The sequence below is a fragment of the Girardinichthys multiradiatus genome, chromosome 21 (genome assembly GCF_021462225.1).
Source record: "Girardinichthys multiradiatus isolate DD_20200921_A chromosome 21, DD_fGirMul_XY1, whole genome shotgun sequence".
NCBI lineage: Eukaryota > Metazoa > Chordata > Actinopteri > Cyprinodontiformes > Goodeidae > Girardinichthys > Girardinichthys multiradiatus.
This window is the reverse complement of record NC_061813.1, coordinates 17771344-17792860: the sequence shown is the minus strand read 5'-3', so window position 1 is coordinate 17792860 and position 21517 is coordinate 17771344. Positions and strand designations below refer to the sequence as shown.

The window sequence follows — 21517 nt, the reverse complement described above, 5'->3', positions numbered from 1 at the left end:
CCCGTTTAGCTCAGGAATGAGGAGTTGACTAAAATGATGAGATTGTTATTGTGTAACTGTCACGTAGACCAGTATGATTTCCTGCAGATGTTTCCTGGAACTGTGCTTGAGAATCAATGTTGTGAGTGCCAAAATGTGCGTAAGTGAAAGGGTACATCTGATTGGTCAAAAGTCTGACATACACAACAATGATTTGACTGTTGTATATATATCTCGACTCATGAAAGGGATTTTGGGATTCTTTGGGATTTTGTATGATGACATATTCAGAGATGTGTTCTGAATAAAAGGTCCCCCGTGTCGGCTTTGAGAGAAACCAGTTGTTTCTCTATCATTTTTAAATTAGGAAACTTTCTTCTCCCACATAATTGGTGGCCCATACAGGGACTTTTGCTGAGGGAGAAGAGAAAAGTGGCCAGTCCAGGCGGAGGGACATGGACTGGTGAAACTGGCCCGTTGAACCAGAAGGGGTAAGAGCAACCGTCTCTTCTGTTACACTTTAGAAATACGGCTGTCCATAGGTCCTCCGCTCTGGTTATTAATTCAAGTGAACGACATCAGAAGTATCCTTTCAAATTAGACAGGACATCTGGTCTTCTTAATGTGCCGACGTGTGCTTGCGTGCGCAAGGAGGCTGTCATTCAAAAACACAAAGTTCGAATTGGCTACCTGGCAGTCTTGAAGTAATGTTTATGTCCCGGCTAAAGTCCTGGGGGGCAAGGCCTAGGAATAGTACTAATATTATAACGTGTCCGTCCAATATTATTTTCTCTCCAAGGGATTAAGCCACCTTGCAGGAAAATACCTATTTTGATATATGAAAAAAAAAAAAAAAACATTATAAAAGGCGCGTAATGACCTTAAAAATAAGTAGCTGGTGGACTGAGTAGAGGTAAGTTGAAACTTCTTTTAGATGCCTGAGAGGCAGAGATTTTAAGTGCTGAGTAATATTTGCCTGAAAGGCAAAGAGAAATTGCAGTTAAGTGCACGTGCCCAGTTTTTTTTTTTCTTCCTAGTGGCATTCAAAGATGACCCCTCGGAGAGTCAAAGCCTAAAACTGAGAAAGCTGCAGTATTTTTGTGATCTCTGTGGAGATTGGTGTTCTGCAGAGATGTTAAATTAATCATGTTAACGGGATTGGAGTCAATAATCTAATAATTAAAAATGTGTGCACACATAAAACTTTTGAAATTAACTTGCCTGACCATCAACAAACTATTAATCAGGTCAGTGGACCCCCAGGGGCATGAAGGGGCATGAAGAAGGATGAAAGGGTGTGAAAAAGAATGAAAAAGTGTGGATGAGATGTATGAATGAAAAGGCCTGGATCCACAGCGTATGGCAGATGGATGAATGGGAGAATTTCTGAATGATGTATGTGGTGTTTTGCATTTATGTGAGCTGTATGAGATGTCAGACTCAAATCTGTATGAGTGTGGCCATTGAAGCGAGTTGCATGTGATGAGAGACTAAAACTGCATGTTTTGATTTTGATTACCTTAAATGTTTCCTAAGTTTCATTTGCTGTGTTAAAACAACAAATGAGCTTTTGTGGTGCGCACCAGAAGGTTTGCTCTGATTTGTTTTATGGTTCCTACAAGTTGTCAGGAGCTGTGCCATGTCTGTCTGTTTGGTGCTATTTCTGTTCTCTAGATGGTGAACCGGAGGAGAGGTGACAGGTGTTCTCTATCTCCTTGATGATCTGCTGAGGAGTATTTAAGGAGGAGGCTGCCAGCAACTCACTGCCAGAGTGTTGCCCTTTGTGGTACAGCTCAAGCCACATTACCTTTGCCTTTGCCTTGACCTTGCTTTGCTCTGTTCTGCTCTCTTTGTAATTTTGGATTTGTTGCCTTGCAGGTTACCTGAACCTGACTTTGCCTTCAGCGTCAAACCCAGCCTGGATACCGTCTTCTGGAAAGAAACTATCCAGCTCCATGAACCAAGACTCAAGCCTCCTGTTACCTCATTGGATCAAACCAGCTGGCAGTCTCCTGATTCCTTCGTTCCACGTATCTCCTTCTGTGAACCCTGTCCACCCTCCTTCTTCCATTGCACCAACTACAGAAACTCTTGGACCATCTATCATACTGGCCCACCAGTATTCACAGTCTCCAGTCCCACGGGTAATCAACCACCTGGTCTCTCCACCCCCCTCTGGCGGATCTCTCCTTCAAATCAGTAAGACACAATTATCATTTAAGAACATAGGTTCAGAGTTTCCCCTTGCTCACCGTTCTGTTTATTTTACAGTTGGTATCCCGGTTCCAGTTTCCTGCACATTTCAACTTCCTGTAAATAAACTCCTTACCGTTAAACTCTGTCTCCTGAATTACTTTCTGCATGTGGGTCAAATCTGTTCGAAACAATATGACAGAACACTCTGGCCAACCCGACCCAGCAGAAGCATTCAGGAGAACTCTTTCAGAACAACATCATCAAATCACAACTCATGACTCTTCCTTCCGTTCTCTTTTTGAACAGCAAAAACAAACCAATCAGCAGATCGAACAACTAACCTCCTTGTTTCAGCATACCCTAAGGAACCTCACCGCCCCTGCCTTAGAGGGCGCTGCGGCCTCTCCGGTCTCCCAGCAACTTCCGCACTCACATGATGTCACTTCCCCAAATCCTGAAAAATTCTCCGGGGAGAAAGGTGATTGTAAGGGTTTCCTCCTCCAATGTACTCTTGTCTTTAATCGCTCACCACAGTCTTTTCCTTTTGACTCAGTAAAGATTTCTTATGTTCTGGGAATACTCACCGGTAAAGCCCTGAGATGGGCGGAGGCGCGTTTTTCTAACTGTCTAGATTTTGTTGTACATTTTCTAACTTTGAGGAGAAGTTTCGACTGGTCTTTTCCTGTGAGATTGATTTAACTGCCACTGCACGAAGATTATGGTCGATTAAACAGAGAAACCAGTCAGTGGCAGAGTTCTCCATTGATTTTCGCACCCTTGCAGCAGCCTCTGGTTGGAATGACTGCGCACTCAGAGCAGCCTTCTTCCAGTCTTTAAGCAATCCGTTAAAGGATGAGTTAGCATTAATCGATGAGCCCAAGACTTTGAATGGGCTAATCAATTTATCCGTCAGACTCGATAACCGAATGAGAGAGAGAAAAAGATCCCGACTTGAACAGAGCACTGTTAGGATCCGTCCTCCTATCCAAATCACTGAAACGTCTCGCCCCACCTCAGTTTCACATATTACAGAAATAGAACCCATGCAGATTGGGTGAACTCTGCTTTCCCCAGAGGAAAGATTGAGACGCCGCCAGACTAATGTTTCTACTGTGGCTCATCTGTGGCTCATCTGAGCATCTCCTGGCTGACTGCTCTATTTGTCCCACGGGACCAAAAGGCCAGGTCCGTCAGTAAGTAAGGGGATACTGACGGACCGTCCACTTACCCCTAGACTCTGCTTACCCGCCACAATAATTTCACACCGCCCTTTTCAGAACCTATCTGCCCTTATTGACTCAGGTAGTGATCAGAACCTTATTGATCAGAGGTTAGTTAATGAAGCACAAATCGAGATTGAACCACTTCCTGCACCCTCATTCCTCTTGCCTACAGTCAGCAGTCGCCTCACTCTCCTCCGATTCAGCTCCTGCAGTAAATGAGATTTCCGATCTCTCAAACGTCCCTCCTTAGTACCATGATCTGAGGTTAGTGTTTAGCAAATCTAAGGCTTTATCATTGCCTCCGCATCGACCATATGACTGTGCCATAGAGTTGCTTCCAGGAGCCCCCCTGCCTTCCAGTAGGCTTTATAATATCTCAGGACCTGAGAGAAAGGTTATGGAGGATTATATTAATGAGTCACTGGTAACGGGGTTAATTCGCCCCTCCTCTTCTCCACTTGGAGCAGGGTTTTTCTTTGTAGGAAAGAAGGATGGCTCACTCCGCCCATGTATCGACTATAGGGGATTAAATCAAATTACTGTAAAAAATAAGTACCCTCTTCCACTCCTTTCCTCAGCTTTTGAACCAGTTCATGGCTCTACCATCTTTTCTAAGTTAGATCTCCATAATTCCTATCACTTAGTTAGGATCCGCCAGGGAGACGAATGGAAGACCGCCTTCAAAACCCCATTGGGAAATTTTGAATACTTGGTTATGCCTTTTGGACAGTGTAACGCAACCGCAGTGTTTCAGTCACTAATTAATGATGTCTTAGAGACTTTTTGAACGTTTTTGTTTATCTTGATGACATCCTGATTTATTCTAAAGACATTAAAGAACACATTCGTCATGTCTGTCTAGTCCTCCAGAGACTTTTGGAAAATAGACTGTTTGTGAAAGCTGAAAAGTGTGAGTTTCATAAGACATCAGTCACATTTTTAGGCTACATCCTGGAGGGTGGACAGGTTTGCTCGGACCCCGAGAAGATCAAGGGAGTACTGGAGTGGCCTGTCCCGGACTCCCGCAAACAGTTACAACAGTTTCTTGGATTTGCAAACTTTTATAGAAGGTTCATCAAGAACTTCCGCTTAACTGCCACCCCATCTCACCGCATTAACCTCCACTAAAGGAGCATTTTCCTGGACACCAGAGGCTGATAAGGCTTTTCGGACCTTAAAAGAGAGGTTTTCTCAGGCTCCCATACTGGTTCACGCCGACTCCTCCAGACAGTTTATTTTGGAGGTTGACGCCTCAGATACAGGGGTTGGAGCTGTACTTTCTCAGCACTCTTCCTCTGATGGAAAACTCCACCCATGTGCCTTCTTTTCTCGTCGCCTAACAAACACTGAGCAGAATTACGATGTGGGAGATAGAGAGCTACTTGCAATCAAGTTAGCTCTCAAAGAATGGAGACATTGGCTAGAGGGAGCTAAACACCCCATCTTAGTATGGACCGATCATAAGAATCTGGCTTACTTGCAATCAGCCAAGAGACTTAACTCACGCCAATCACGTTGGTCACTGTTTTTTTTTCTCGTTTTGATGTCACCTTCTCTTACAGACCTGGCTCCAAGAACCTCAAACCAGACACTCTTTCCCGGCTTTACTCACCTGACACCACCGAGAAAAAGGCAGAACCCATCGTACCATCCCACTGGACTTTTGGAGCCGTAGTTTGGGAGGTAGAGGACCTGGTAAACCAAGCCCAACGTAACGAACCAGACCCAGGCACTGGCCCTACCAACAGGATTTATGTTCCCACATCTGTTAGGTTTAGGTTAATCCGTTGGTTCCATACAGCGAAATTCTCAGGTCACCCAGGGGTTAGCAGAACCATCTCACTCATCTCCAGGCGATTTTGGTGGCCATCCCTTCACAGGGATGTTAAAGAGTATGTGCAGGCTTGCTCAATCTGTGCCAGGCAAAAATCGAGCAACCAGCCTTCTTATGGGTTACTCCAGCCTCTCAGCACTCCCAAACGCCTTTGGTCTCACATTGCTTTAGATTTTGTAACTGGGTTACCCATATCAAAGGGAAATACAGTCATTCTCACGATAGTAGACCGTCATTGGGCCCTACACTATCGACTCAGTCATCAGTCCCTCTGCTCTTCGTCTACGCCTGCCTTCCAGCCTTCGCATCCATCCTGTGTTTCATGTGTCCCAGGTCAAACCTTTTGTTTCCAGCACTACCAGCGTATGACAAAAAGAGTGTGCTTGTGTGACACAAAGCGCCTATGCACGAACACGCACACATGCATAGCACACAAACACAACACATATACACGAGCGCACACACAGAAACAAAGAACAGACACACACAAATGTGGAGAACAAAATGCATATATGATGTAAAAAGGAAAGTATGAATGTCAAATGCCGGCATATGTCTGTCTAAATGTTTGTCTGAATGTCTATCCATGTGTCTGTGTATGTGTTCATCTAATTGTTGAATCCATCTGTCATACAAGTGCAATTATTTGTCACTGACATTTGTTTATCCATTTGTTTTTCCTTTTTTCTTTATTTTTGACAATTTATTCACAAAAGAATGACAGGTTTTTAGGAAGTCCTTCGGTGCGGGCCTCTTAGTGCTCACAAAGTCCGGACTTATGATTGAATAACTGAATAGTCTAAATTCAAGTGAGCGTGGAGTGGTCTGCATTTACCTTGGAGTCTAAATTACTTTAAAAATGCCCAAGAAAATTGATAGAATGTCCATAATTAAGGTGAGAATCCAGGTTTTATCTATTTTTTTTTCTTTTCTAGTCAAAGCTCAAATGTTAACTGCCTGATGCAGGCAGACTCTTATGTAAATACAAAGTAAGGTGCTCATACTTTCTTAACCATCAAAGGACAACTGGTATGTTTAAGTCTTTATGGGGTTTAACTGAATGTTTGAATAAAGACCATTCCTGAAATGGAGGAAAGTGTTGCACGTCTGTGAACGTCGGTATGAGATTCAGCATGTGTGGAATGATACAATATGACAGTCTATGCTTTATCCTTGCTTAGTTAGTATGCAAATGTGTTTTCAGTGTAATATAAGGTTTTGTTATTTTATTATGTCAAACAATGTACGGTAATGGGAATTAGGAGTCTAACAAAGTAAAAATTTGCAAAATAACTCACGCCCCACTCACCAAGACACGTTCAAAGGGGGGCGGAGTAGAGCCTGAGAAGCTGTATATATAATGTTATTAGACAGGTTAGGTTACTACTACGTAACACACCTTGTTATTTAACAGAACTGTTCCACTGTCGATGCTTTGACCTTAAAAAAGCTGAAGAATTAATATTAGAACAGTCTCTATGAGTTCAGAAGCAGATTTAGTGGTCAGACTAGGGAAACTATGTAAAAATAATCAAAAAAGTAACCATACGGGATCAGAAACAGATTACTCATTGGTTGGAAATTTCATATATATCTTTCCATTCAATTTGAAACTACTATTTTCATTTTAATTTGAATCCTTTGTTGCTTGTTAAATTTTTTTTAATTCATGGGAATCTTATTTTATATTTTATATATTTTATTTTATATAAAAATAAATATGATTTTCTGCAAAGCTTTGTTGTTAATTAATTTCTTTACTATGTTCTTTCTGCATAGAAATAGGTACATGTCCGACGTTACCATGATCTCCTTTGAAACTGTCAACTATGAAACGTGCAGCAACACAGATGAACATTATGTGTTGCTGAATGTGTTGATGAATCTGTTCATTGTGGAACAGATTCAGCCTCCCTACTAAGTGACACAAACAGGCCCAGGGTTTGATTGCATGAGTTGCATTTAAAATTTGACAAAAAAATAACTAACTGTATTGTTTTTAAGTTTTCTCTTCTTTTTTTCAGAAGTTTCTAATCTTTTGCATTCTACCCACCTTGTTCCAATGGAAGACAAACAAATGTTATCAAATGCTGTTACATAGGGGAAGGTAAGATACAGAAACATTTGTCATGTTGCCTCATGACTTATCTAATCGAAACTGGAGGTGGCCATAGGGATACCGTTGAGTCATTCCAACAATACAATCCATGTTTATGAAGAAAAGTAAATGAAGGGATATTTACAAAACATTTTAACTTGCTAGGCAGACTAACTAGCAAACTAGGAATGGGTCACTTGAAATATTTGACTTATTGTGAGCTTACAGCATAGTTATCTTTACAAAAGGAAAGTAGATAATAGGGTAAACATAAATTAAAACATCTTGGCATCGCAAGAAAATAACCTTTAATGGAAGTAACTGACTGCGGACATAAATATTATTAGGGATGTATTCAATACTTTTTCCTTCCATTATCTAAAAAACAAAACAAAAAAAAAGGTTTCAAATACTACAGACCTACTTAACTTGCACAATATGTTTGGGATAACACAAAAATTAAGTTCATTAAATATTTATTGAGTTGCCAAATAGAAAAAGTGTTAAAAAAAAGTTTGAATTACACATGCATGGAAAAACCGGTGAGCAGTTTACTAAATTTCTTGAAAGAGTTATACTTTTGAATATTCTTCCTTTTCTACCTTTTAAGTATTTGTGCTAAACGTAAAATTGCTGAAAAACATCAGGGTTGGCAAACATTAGTTTTCCTAAGGATTAGAGGCAGCCAAATATGTTGAGGAAGAGAATTGTGGAACATTGAGAAACATTTCACAACTTCAGATAGTTGTTTATGATGTTAGACTGGAGGTGATTTGCTTAAAGGTACGCTTTTAGTGGATAACATTTGACAGAACAATTTGGTTTTTTTTCAAATGACAGTCTTTGGTCGAAGGAGTATTTCTTTATTTGTTTTTGATGAGGATTGCTAGGAAAGGCATTTGGCTTCTTTATCGTCACAAATTGAACCTTGAAATTTGATCTTCATGAGACTATTAAAGAGTATTTTCAGATGCAAAGCGAAAACAGATTTTAGAATCCTTTACTTTCAAACCACCACCTAGAACTAACATCAAAATCAGAATTATTAAATAACATGCAACTTGTTTTGAGAAAGGAATGAACGCCTGAAAAACAGCTGAACAAACAATGATTTATGCACAAAATCAAACAAATGGTTATTGATTATAAGACTTCTTCAAGGATAATGATCATAAAAGGTGTTAAGTTAAAACAGAGATCCTAACAAGAAAACTCTTGTTAGGATTCCCCCAATAAAACTCTGTGGGAAGTTTACCCTCTAACATATAAGCTGAGAATGTCAATGTGGAACTAATGCTTAATGTAAGTGTTAGGTGATTTTACTTCAGTTCTAAACTTTTGCAGATGTTTCCAGGAAACATTCTTCAGAAGGCGAGTAGGGTCAGGAAAGAGTTTTTGGTCCCAGAACAGAGATAGAGATGAAAGCACATAAAGAACAAGGTTTTGACTTAGGAAACATGCTAAAAAAATAAAGCATCACCAGGAGAACATAAAACAATAATCAGTGGCGAGACTCAAACATCAATAGTGGATTTAATTGTATTGTAAAGACTTTAAATGTCGAAAACTCGAATTAGCAGAAAATTAACACAGGAAGAGGATGGAAGTGCTTACAGAATATAAAACCTGGAACTTGAATAAATTTACAATAAATTTAAGTTTAGTCAGGTGTTTTTTCTGTTCTATGTATGGTTAAGTCTTGATTCCTCGTTTCTGGTGTTTTATCTTCTAGGTTCTGTTCTGTTTACTGTGTTAGTTGTGTTCCTAGATCTGTTATCTTCCTGTGTTCTGGTTCCTTTGGTTTGTTTACCGTTTGTCTTGTCGGGCTCCTCATGTTCTCGTTATTCCTATCTGGTTCACCTGCCCCTCTGTCTTCCCGCACACCTGTGTCTGTTTTCCCTGATTACCTGCCCTATAGTTTCATGTCCACCTTTTTCTTTATTTAAGCTCGTCTTTGTCCGATGCGGTGTCGTAAGTCTTATTTAGTCGTGTTTGCCTGTCTTGATTACGCTTCGTTGAAGTTTTCACAGTGATCCAGAAATCTGGATTTTTTTCATGTACTTTGTTACCTGGATCTCCTGTAAGCCTGCACCGGCTCTTGTAAGTTGGCTCATCACATTAAATGACTGATCATCTCACCTACTGTCTCAGCTCGTCCTGCACCTCTGGTTCACCATTATTTGAGATCATGACAGATGCTGGATTTTGAGTCTTCGCAAGTAAGTCTTTCACAGATAAATTAGTATTTGGGATGCACAATTGCAGCCTATATGTACATAATAAAATAGGTTTCTTGTTTTCTTTAAACAATTAATTTTAATAAATGTTTGTTACTGAAGGGAAGATATTAGGAAAAAGCAATGTTCCCTTTAAGGCAAAATGTAGTTAACATCTCTTTCGCAAATAGAGAAAGTACAATGTGATCTAGATGTCTTTCAGTTGCTATATGCTGAACTTTTTGACTGTGTGTACAGACAATTATAAATCAACTTAATCTTTGTTAGTGAAAAACTGCAGCAGTGTTAGATGTGGCTATCTCAGACTGTCAGCAAACTGTGACGTTTATATCATAGGAGGGAGGAATGAACTGCCTCCTTTGGAACTATTTATCTTCTTTTATGAGAAGTTCCAGGCATTGGAGAGACAACGCCAAACATCACATTCCTTGCACAAAGCACAACATTGCAGACTCCATTAAGTATTCCCACCCCGAATACAGACGAATAAGGGCTAAACACTTGGAATAGAAGTTAAAGCTGATCTTTTAGATAAGAGAATGTGTGGAGGAACAAACCCTTATGGAGCTGTGAGTTCTGGTACTGGATGCCAGCTTTGAACTGAAAGAAAACTGACAATACAGGCAGGAGAGAAGAAGTATCATTTAATTTGAATATTAGTAGATAAGCAGTGGTTAAATTAAGTTAGTATCATGAAGATACAATATTATTCAAACATCCAATGGCACAGAATGTAAATAAACAAGAAAACTTTGAATGCTGTAAGCTGACTTCTCCAGCTGAAGGCTTGCAGAAACAAGATGAAGTTGACTATAGAATATCAGCTGAAATCTAAAAAATGAACAAAATAGCAGAAACATTAGCGAAGGAAAATTTGATCTGATCTGTTTAAAAAGGAAGGCTATCAATGGAAAAAATAGCTTAACCAGGTGAAGTGACCTCAAAATAACTCGTTGAAACAGTTATTAAAATGCAAGAACTGACAAAACCTAAAAAGATGACCTGCTGAACATGATGATAGTGGAGCAAACTGAATGAAATATAACCTAAAGAAGCTGAAGTCAATGCTAATATATGTTAAAATAAAAATGGCATGAACTGCAAAGCAACAAGGAATAATTAAAAATTAAAAGCAGAAAAACACAAAAACAAACTAAAATTGCCTATAGAACAAGAGAGAGAGGAGACAGAGAGACGTGGAGTGAGATAAAGGTAGACTGGCTTTGGCCACCATTCTCTACCCTCTTGATTTATGTCAGCAGGCCCACAGTGGCAGTCTAGTAGCAGTTGCAAACTACAGATCTCCTTTTCCATTGAATAAACTGGGATGCATCATCTCAAACATGCATCTCTCATTTAAAAACAGCATCTAATATCCAAAAAGAAACATTATTTAACTGTGAGTAAGAGGACCACTTGAAGTACAAAGGTGACAAGGCTCATGTCTCATGCCGAATACGAGAGGAAACCTGAGCTTATCGGTGAAGCCTGAATAACACATCTAAATGTTAGGATGTTTCTGATCAAAGGGGGGTTAAGTCAAAAGTTTATGAGATCGATTTAAGAATAGAATAACACATGAGGTGAGGTCACACACATTTTTATAATATGACTAATTTCTGAAGGGTAATAAAATGCGCACTACAGACATCAAGAATACAATCATATATGGACAAAGGATGTTTAATTAGAAATGTAGTACTTTAATGTCACGGGTTAGCAAGATACTGGTCAGTATTCTCTGTCTTCTCAGAATGACATCAATCCAGAGACTGGCTGTACAAGTAGCCTTTTTGGGCATTAGACTCAGAGACCTATGGACACACGAAGACTTTTTGGGAACCTGAACCAGGATAAATGCGATGCCAGAACAATAAAGTTGAAAAGAACGAATCTAGACTACAGAATGTTCCTGGAAGAGCAAGGACAGAGACTGAACTACACTATTTTGCTGCTGAGAATTTAACTGATGTTTTTCAATTTTCTGTTATGACTTCAAGTTTGTCTTTATGTCGTTTTAAGGTTCTGAATTGTTTCAAGCTGTTTAAGCACTACGGTAGAATGGGAGCATCCATTCTAGTGATATTCAGCTCCAGAGTTTCAATATGGTCAGTATATTCTGTTGCATATTGTGGTGAATAGGAATGATGAACCAGGACCTGATTGGCATGAAAAGTCCTTAAAATAGATTATAATGATACGTATTAGATGCAATACAGGGATCTCTCGTTTAGATTGGCCGAGAATGAGTTTTCTCTGAGGCCTCCAGACGTTTTCTCCCGCGTTTTAGGATTGGGTTTTTTGACTGGTAGGACCTAAGCTGACCTGAAGGTCCCCTTCATCGACACGTAGTTTGTGAGTTTGACAGACATGGATGTTTGTCCATGGGTGAGTTGATGAGATGTGTTCCTGAAGGAGACCTTTGGGAACAGCTACAGAGTAGCCAGATTTGGTCTAATTAGTGAATAGGTTTAGTTTATCATAGTCTAACATAATTAAAATAATGTGCGCATAGGAACTTTAAATAGGACCTTAATTAATTAGTTGACCCCGAAATTTCAGACCTAAATAAGATCAATCATTTAGGGTTGCTTAATTTGTACATAGTGTAATTTCACTACTTTCCATAATCGTTCACATTTTTATTCATTTTACTCACTCATAAACATCACATATATTCACAGGATATTTACAATATCAATATAAGACCTCTCTCAGCTGTTAATAAGCTTAAAAACCTAATTAAAGGGGGGATATCTGTGTAAGCTTAAAGCTTTGTTTGATAGATTAAAAGTGTTATTATTGTTTTTACCATATGTAAAATTAATTCTGTGTAGATTTTTCTGGGCATAAGCGAAGGGTCACTCTGAGCAGCATGCAAGGCCTGTCTGGTAACAAATTATATTAGGGAAAAGTTCTTGGCTTGAGGAATGACTAATGGGCTTGTTATTGTAGAAGTGAACTCGCAGGCTGGATGGAAAACAGTTCAGCCGGGAAATCTCATGATACCCTGAATCCTGCCAGGTCACTTTGACATTGGTTCAGCAGTCCAGTTTAGCTCAGGAATGAGGAGTTGACCAAAATTATGAGATTGTTATTGTGTAACTGTCATGTAGACCAGTTTGATTTCCTGTTGTGAGTGCCAAAATGTGCGTAAGTGAAAGGGTACATCTGATTGGTCAAAAAGTCTCACACACACAACAATAATATGACTGTTGTATATATATCTTGAGTCATGAAAGGGATTTTGGCATTTTTTGGGATTTTGTATGAAGATGTATTTAGAGATGTGTTCTGAATAAAAGGTCCCCCTCGTCGGCTTTGAAAGGAAACCGGTTGTCTCTTAATCATTTTTAAATTAGGAAACTTTCTTCTCCCACAAGGGCATGTTCCAAAATCAGGGCTCAGCTGGATGAAGTTCAGCAGGTGGCTGGGGTAAGGATGCTCAAGAAACTGATCTGTATTCTGAGGAAGGACACCCACCCACTCCATGACCTAGGGGTGTTAAGGGAGAGCACCTTCAGTCACAGACTGGTACCGCCTCAGTGCATTAATGGACGCAGCAAGAAGTCCTTCCTGCCATCATCCATTAGACTTTATAACGATCAAGTTAACATACCATTGTTTTTGGTGTTTCATAAGTGCTACTGCTGTAACAAAGACATTTTCTGTAAAGGATTAATAAAGTTCTATTCTATTCTATTCTATTATTATGGTCTACAAATGGTCTACAAATCTTCAAACGGCGTGGTTCGAAGATGTGCATGTTTCTTGTCAACTGGAAGCCATATTCTATGGAGTGCTCAATGTGTACAAATCTCGTAGTGCAAGAGGCACAAGCATGGTCTGGCATATATTGGTGTAAAGAGAGTGGTTTGTTCATTGTAGCTACCTGGTGAAATTCTTGTGATGCCCATATCAGCTGCCGTGCCAAATGCATTATAACAACTCTTCTCTGGAGCACACTTGCTGTCTTGGCATGAAGCCAGCATGACTGGTACTGAATCTATGCAGTTGTATGCTGGGCCACATGCCATGGATATGCTGCAACCACTGCTACTGACCATGCAGAAGCCAGTACTCAATTACACAACCACCATGTTAATAAATCAGCACAGTCCAACCATGGAAGTCTGGGAACTCTCATACTTCATTTTGTAAAACAGAGGTTCAAAAGACCTCCCTAAGACCATGCATAGGCCATCTAAATTCTGGTTAGTATGTAGGATGATAGTATAGTCTGCAGTCGGAAGTGGGTCTTACGGATGAAGATGCACTTAAATTTCAAACTTTTTGAAGCCAGTCTTCAGAATTGTTTAATAGACTATAAAGCCAAACTGAAGGTCTTAAGCTGGTGACATACACACAAAACAGTTTAAATATTCTATTAATGAGCTACAGTGGTTGGACACCTGTCATTTTAGTGTGGGAGGTTTCATGGCTAAATTGGACCAGCCTGGTAGCCAGTCTTCATTGATTGCACATTGCACCAGTAAGAGCAGAATGTGAAGGTTCAATTAGCAGGGTAAGAGCACAGCTTTGCTCAAAATATTGAAATGCACACATTATGGGTAACATACCAGAGTTCAAAAGAGGACAAATTGTTGGTGCACATCCTGCTGGCGCATCTGTGACCAAGACAGCAAGACTTTGTAATGTATCAAGAGCCACGGGTAATGTCAGCATACCACCAAGAAGGATAAACCACATCCAGCAGGATTAACTGTGGACGCAAGAGGAAGCTGTCTGAAAGGGATGTTCGGGTGCTAACCCGGATTGTATCCAAAAAACATAAAACCACGACTGCCCAAATCACGGCAGAATTAAATGTGCACCTCAACTCTCCTGTTTCCACCAGAACTGTCCGTCGGGAGCTCCACAGGGTCAATATACATGGCCGGGCTGCTATAGCCAAACCTTTGGTCACTCATGCCAATGCCAAACATCGGTTTCAATGGTGCAAGGAGCGCAAATCTTGGGCTGTGGACAATGTGAAACATGTATTGTTCTCTGATGAGTCCACCTTTACTGTTTTCCCCACATCCAGGAGAGTTACGGTATGGAGAAGCCCCAAAGAAGCATACCACCCAGACTGTTGCATGCCCAGAGTGAAGCATGGGGGTGGATCAGTGATGGTTTGGGCTGCCATATCATGGCATTCCCTTGGCCCAATACTTGTGCTAGATGGGCGCGTCACTGCCAAGGACTACCGAACCATTCTTGAGGACCATGTGCATCCAATGGTTCAAACATTGTATCCTGAAGGCGGTGCCGTGTATTTCAGGATGACAATGCGCCAATACACACAGCAAGACTGGTGAAAGATTGGTTTGATGAACATGAAAGTGAAGTTGAACATCTCCCATGGCCTGCACAGTCACCAGATCTAAATATTATTGAGCCACTTTGGGGTGTTTTGGAGGAGCAAGTCAGGAAACGTTTTCCTCCACCAGTATCACGTAGTGACCTGGCCACTATCCTGCAAGAAGAATGGCTTAAAATCCCTCTGACCACTGTGCAGGACTTGTATATGTCATTCACAAGACGAATTGACGCCGTATTGGCCGCAAAAGGAGACCCTACACCATACTAATAAATTATTGTGATCTAAAACCAGGTGTTTCAGTTTCATTGTCCAACCCTGTATATTTATTACTTTGTTGTTCAAAACAGTTTTAAACTATAGATGTGCAACATAGATCAAAAAGCACAATAAGGCATAGAATCCAGAGTGATGGGTAAAAGGATAACTTTGTAAACAGACATGTAAATAAATGATGAGTAAGAGATTAATTGTTGGCTAAGGTAACTAACAGATCGGTCGGGCACACTCTGTGAATTCACTATATCTTTTCCTGAATTTTCACATCCGGTGAAAGACTGGGATGTTTAAGGTGCCATGTAACCATTCATTATTAAAGCAACGCTCAGGGTTAAAAATATCCTACAAACGAGAGGGGACATGATACACTTTTGTCTTACTCGTTCCCTCTTCTTTAAACACTCACTCGTACAAACTTTAAATAAATGTATCCATGTAGACACATGGTTGAATAAAAACATGTAATAGTAACACCTCCCTTTGTGCGCACCAAGCTGCAAACACATCAACAATTCTTGTACAGTACATGTATGCAAGCTAAAACTCCCGATCTCCCAGTTCTTACATACATAAAGCTATTCATGAGCAACAAAACTGTACTGACAGCAGTAGCCCCATTACACTGACAAGCCCAAACATCAGAGGAAAGAGCACACAAGCACACACACACGGACAGAGATAGTGAGGAGAAAGGACAAGGGAAGGTGGATGAGAGGTGGAAAAGGAGGACAGGAACACTCCAGAAAGAAAATAGATCTTTAACACTTATAGAGCTCCGAATCACATTTTCTTTCATTTTTTCCGCTTGTATTTCATATTTAAATAAGGAAGCCCTCTAAGTTTCATCTGAAGCTAGCTCTGCAAAGTGCATCTCCGTCTTCGTTTGTAAAAACCACAGGAATGTTACAAAAGGCATCACAGAAGCTTAACCCATTCCCAAAACATTAAAAGAGGCATCTTAGTTTTTTTGGGTTTTTTTTATAAAAATGTGTGCAATAAAATCACCAATCTAAAATATTTGATTACTTTTATTTTCTAATCATCTATGGCAAATGGAACATTTGTTCCCCACGGTGGAAATATTTTTTAACGAAGCACTGCAGCTGCTCACTGATTAAGCAGATGCCTGGGTGTCTGCAAGTTTATGTGTGTATGTATGTATGTGTGTTTGCAGTAGCGGTATTACCATTGATATGTTAGAGACTTGAAAATTAGAATAATTGGCTGCTGTAGGCTCTAAAGTAATTTGGTGGGTTTCTCTAGCAGCATACTGCTGTGATTCAGATGTGAGTTTGTGTCTCCCTTTAACTCTGAAGTTCTTCTAAACAAGACACGTGCTGAGATTTCTCAGCATGCATTTATTTATTTTTTCTAATTACTGTCTAATTACAGGTCTTCTGTTTAACTGCTTTCATGAATTTGTCATCAAAACTGTCAAACTCCAATGCATTTCTTAAAACGGCATGGCTGGACTTCAGCAAAGCTAATAAAATTGGATTTTGTATAAACATACAATTAAACACTCAATTAAACATAATAACTATGATGTCAAACGAATCAACATGCTGTGAGAGCAGCAAGACTCAACCTTAGCTCAGTATGCAAAAGTCTAAATTAGTAAATTGTGCAGCTGCACGGTGAGGCAGTAGACACATCAGAAGAGGTAGTTTCCCAGGCGTCTAATGACAGTTACAAACACTTTCATCCTATCAAGCAACTGCACAAACCAAAAGTTCTCAGAAACACTTCTAAGTTCAAACAAAATCCAGTCTGAGGTTTTCAGCAGTCTCACCATTTGCATCCTTATCGACATCTTTTTACAGCAGTATTTCCTACCTGGTTGTAGCTGTGCACGGCTCCTCCAACATGCCCGCTGCGCTGAGGAGTTGCTGCAGAAATGCTGTCGCTAAGGGCGAGGGTCTGGTTGCTATGGTAGCTGGCAGAGTACTGGAGCGAAGCCTCCGGGGTGGAGTTGAGCTGCAATGAACTCTGGGAAAGAAGAGTCGGCCCTACCAATTGAGACAGGAGTGGTGCATGGTTGGGTAGGCGGATGGGGGTTTAGAGTTGAGTTTGTGTGCAAGAAAGAGAAAGTGAGAGATTAGGAGTGAGAAAGAGCGGGGGCGTGAAAGGGGGAGATTGAGAGGGAAAGAGTGAAATGGGGAAGAGAGAGAGCAGCAATTTAGAGCAGATAGTGCAGCAGTGCAGCACTCTGTGAGTTGGAGATGGCATACATAATTTATTAGCTGAGGAAGGGAGAAACAGAGAACACAGAGAATGGGAAAAGAAGGAGGAGCGGAGAAATGTTGTGGAAGCGAAAAGGAGGGCTGAGTAGAAAAGTTATGATGGAACAGAGCGTCTTATTTATCTTCCCTCTGAAACTGTTTGAAACTTCACTCGACCACTGTGTAAAACAGGTAAGTCAAGAATGAATCATCAAACAACTTTATTTTCTTTATTGTTGCTGATGAAATTTGCAGGTAATGGAGAATGTCTTACTAAATGAATGCATTCCTTCAGTTCACTAAAACAATTTGACCACCAAACTATAAATGCAGAAAATTGCATATAAAAACTCCCTCCAGTCAGTGTTGACTATGACTTCAGTGTAACTTCATAACCTCATGCAGCGTTTAAGAGAATGAGCTTCTTCCACCAATAACAGCTATATCAGAAAGTCTACTGTCTCACATTTGGTTTTACCCTATACACATTTACTTATACTAACTAAAATAGGTACATCAGGAGGCACTTTTCAATAGGGGCTATGTTCTAAACTGGAGTGCCTTGGTACAGAAAGCTTTGCACCAATAAGTGGTGTGAGTGAGTGTAAAAATGGTTTTTAATGTTGCATTTAGCTGTGTTGAATTACTATAGTCAACGCAATTTCAAATACATTTCAGAAGGTAAAGATGTTTCGTGTATCACAAAATAAATAAAAAATAGATAAATAAGTATTGCCATTTCTCATTCCTCTCCCCTATCTATTTGCTTGCTCCATATTGCTCTCTTCCTCTCTTCTCAGGATCCTGTTCCCTCTGTGTGTCTGTGCGCTGTGAGCCAGGATCAACTCCTCTGGCTCTCGCCTTCACAAGACTTGTCTTCTTTCATCATGATTCATCCCTAGCTCGTTATGAATTATTAATAAAGCCCTTTTGTGTTACACAGTCAGAGTAGGAACTCCAAAACTCATCGTCACTCAGCTTTTGTGCTTGTTGTTTTCTGTCCTATGAGACATAAATGGTATATGCTTTCTTTTAGTCATCGAACCTGCAAGATAAAGTTTGTCTGCATTACAATCGATGAATAGCAAAGTTATTAGGTGGATTCTTGCCATTAACTGCTTGTTTTAGGACCTCCAATAATATTTGTGATGAATTAAGGTCCCAACTTTGACTAACTTCTTGTAAGACAGATGTCATAAATTCCAAGTCAGTCTGTAAATATGGTGCTTCTCTCACAAATAAAAAACATTTTGCCAGCAGTTCTAGCTACACAACGCAGACAGCTGTTGCTTCAATCGTCTGTAACTGAGCTGTGTTACAGCTCAGTTACAGACAATTGTTGTTCTGTGCCCTGTTGCAAGTGCGCCCTAAAATAAAACACAACACAAGAAAATAGGCTGTGATTCCTTTAGTCAAGGATAGGAAATTATTTTTTCTGACGTTTTCAAAGATTGTAACCTCAACTCAACTTAAATTTAATTATAAACCACATTTAAAACCGTCTCTGGTGACCAAAGTGCAGTTCAAAATACAGGCAGGTGAAAACAAAAATATAATGCAAAAAAACACAAATCTGCAAATAACTACTATGAAAATACAGTAATAGGTACAAAGACATCAGATATACAAAGACAAAATCAAATGGACTCACATGTCATAGAGTAGAAGTGTTTCAAGTCTGGGTTTAAAAGGCTTAATGCAGGGAGCAATTTTGATTGTGAAAGGAACGCTGTTTTACAGTTAAAAGGCAAACACAGAAAATGCTTGATCTCCTCTCAGTTTGAGTCTAGAGTGGGGTAATAAATATCTGCTCAGCTGATCAGAGATACCTGGAAGGGAAGTAAGGGAGTAGAAGGTCGATGACATAAGAAGACCAGACCATGAAGGGCTTTATGGACAAAAGGGAGGATCCTAAAATTTATTCTGACTTTCACAGCAAAGTTGTGGCAAGAAGCTAAAGCAGGTGTGATATAATCCCTTTTCTAGATGCTTATGAGTAGCATTTTGAACAAACTGGGGGCAGGCCAAAGAGATCATTGTAAAGTGAGTTGCAGTAATCTAAATGGGAGGTATTGATGGCATGAATGGCAGTTTCAAGGTCTTACATCGAAAGAAAATGCTTGGTTTCTGATATAGACAGAAGTTTGGAAAACAAATGCTTTTTAACCACAAAACTAACCTACTTACTGAATTTAAATCCAAAATATGTATGTTAATATATAGTTCAAGTATCACTATATAAAAATGGGTACTTAAGTACTTTGACCACTTGTTTATCATGTTTTAATCCTATCTATGCAGAAATACAAAAATCTCTTAAAGTTTCAAGATTTTGCACACCCAACTGTTTATTAAAATGTCACAATAAATGGCTTCCTGCCTTCCTTTTGTGTGCATTTATAAAGTATGTGGCAGATTAAATAAAAAATACACAGAAATAATAGGGTTAACGTAAACATCCATACAAACAAAATTATTATGGTATTATGAAAAGGCTGGTGTTGAGATAGTAATTGTTTTGACAAGAACATTTTTATTATGTCTCTGTAGAATTGATTATTTTCTGTATCACTCTGCATCAACACCTCACCAGCAACAGGGCAGGCTAAAAGCAAATGATTCTTTGTTCTGTGCACCCTTTCAGTGAAAACATTAACATGTCAGTGTTTCATTTGCTTACTGCTAAGTGACTTGTAGAGCTTTTACATTGAAAATAAAACGCACACACAAAATACTGTATATTTGAATTTTTCAAAAAAATAATTGGCCTGGAACACTTTGTGTCTTCGATTGGATGGAGACTATGTTACCTACTGCAGACAAGATAAGAATCTAATTGTCAGACATGTCTCCCCATGCTGTTTGGATGCATGTTTAATGATTACAGCCAAGCATGTTAGCCATTCTAGGAAATAAACAGAAATGTAATGTTTTATATGCAAGATATTTAGAAAATATGAAAAAGCACATATTTCATGTTTTATATGAAAGTCTTCATTCTGTGATGTTTTTAAAATGTTATTTGTTATTGCAAAATTATCTATCAAAAAGGTCAGCAAACAATAAGTAAAATAGGAATGCCAAAACCAATGATCTGAAAGAAAATGCCAAGCACATTTAACAGGACCTTACATAGCACAAGGGCTGGCTTTCAATCATTGTTCTGTTTTGTTATTATTTTATTTATTTGTTAATTTATTTTAAAGCCAAAGTCTTTAGTTTATTAAAGTTACCTAGTGATTAGTCTTGGAAATACATGTTGTGCTTCTCTCCAACGGTTCTGTTGTTGACAGAGTTAAATGTCTGACACAACATTAAAACAATAACTGTTTCTTGTTTGGTTAGCGAATTACATTTTTGTGATAATTCATGTCCTAAACATCTTGAGTTTTAATTTAGTTTAAATGCCTAATTGACTTTTATGTCCTTTCAATGCCCCTCTGTTGTGACAGGCTTCAGAAAACAGTTTATAAAGATGTATTTTCATTTAGTTCAATTTGTTTCATTAATCTATGCCTAATATTGCACATACAATACATTAAGTTTGAAGGAAATCATTTTTAAATCAATTTGCCTATTGTATACCGAAACAAAAGCTGATCCTAAGTGTAAGAGATTATTCAAACAACTAGGGCTCATATTTTTCAGAAAAACGACAAGCTAAGAAGACAATAATACTTAATACCACTGCTTGCCATTCTGAAATAAAGCATTTAAGAAGAAATTTAAATAGACTGAATCTGTTGAAATTCAAATGTCTGTCCCTACATGTAACTGCAAGCTGTACAGATTGCACCTCTCAATCATATAGAAATCTCAAAGTTGACACTGTGTTAAACCCTCTAAAACTGAAGTGTATGATAAATATGTGTAAATAATAAACACACATGGTGCTTTAGGACTTAACCAGTGAAACAACACAAACCAACACACACCCTTCCCAAACAAACAAAATGAGGCTAATAGGTTTACTTACGTTCCCCGCTGTCAAGTATTCCTGATTCCTGTAGAGAGCGAATGCAGGAATCTACTAACTCTAAACCAGTGGTTAACTCATCCTCGATGTCCTTCTGTCCGTCTGCTGTAGAGAAGAAAAAAAGGGAAAGTCAAAGAAAGACTGAAAGAA

General features: G+C 39.2%; 1 protein-coding gene across 7 annotated transcripts in view; it reads right to left on the bottom strand.

Moving 5' to 3' along the window:
* ctnnd2a (catenin (cadherin-associated protein), delta 2a) overlaps positions 1 to 21517 on the bottom strand; it is a 363719-nt gene that overhangs the window by 174791 nt on the left and 167411 nt on the right. For 6 of the 7 annotated variants that reach the window (XM_047350531.1, XM_047350532.1, XM_047350528.1 and 3 more), the window contains 2 exons: positions 21368 to 21472; positions 17006 to 17178 (listed from right to left, as the gene is read on the bottom strand). In XM_047350531.1, the coding sequence (XP_047206487.1) occupies positions 17006 to 17178; positions 21368 to 21472 (278 nt within the window). The remainder of the gene's footprint in view (positions 1 to 17005; positions 17179 to 21367; positions 21473 to 21517) is intronic. The other variant, XM_047350526.1, reaches the window with a different exon arrangement.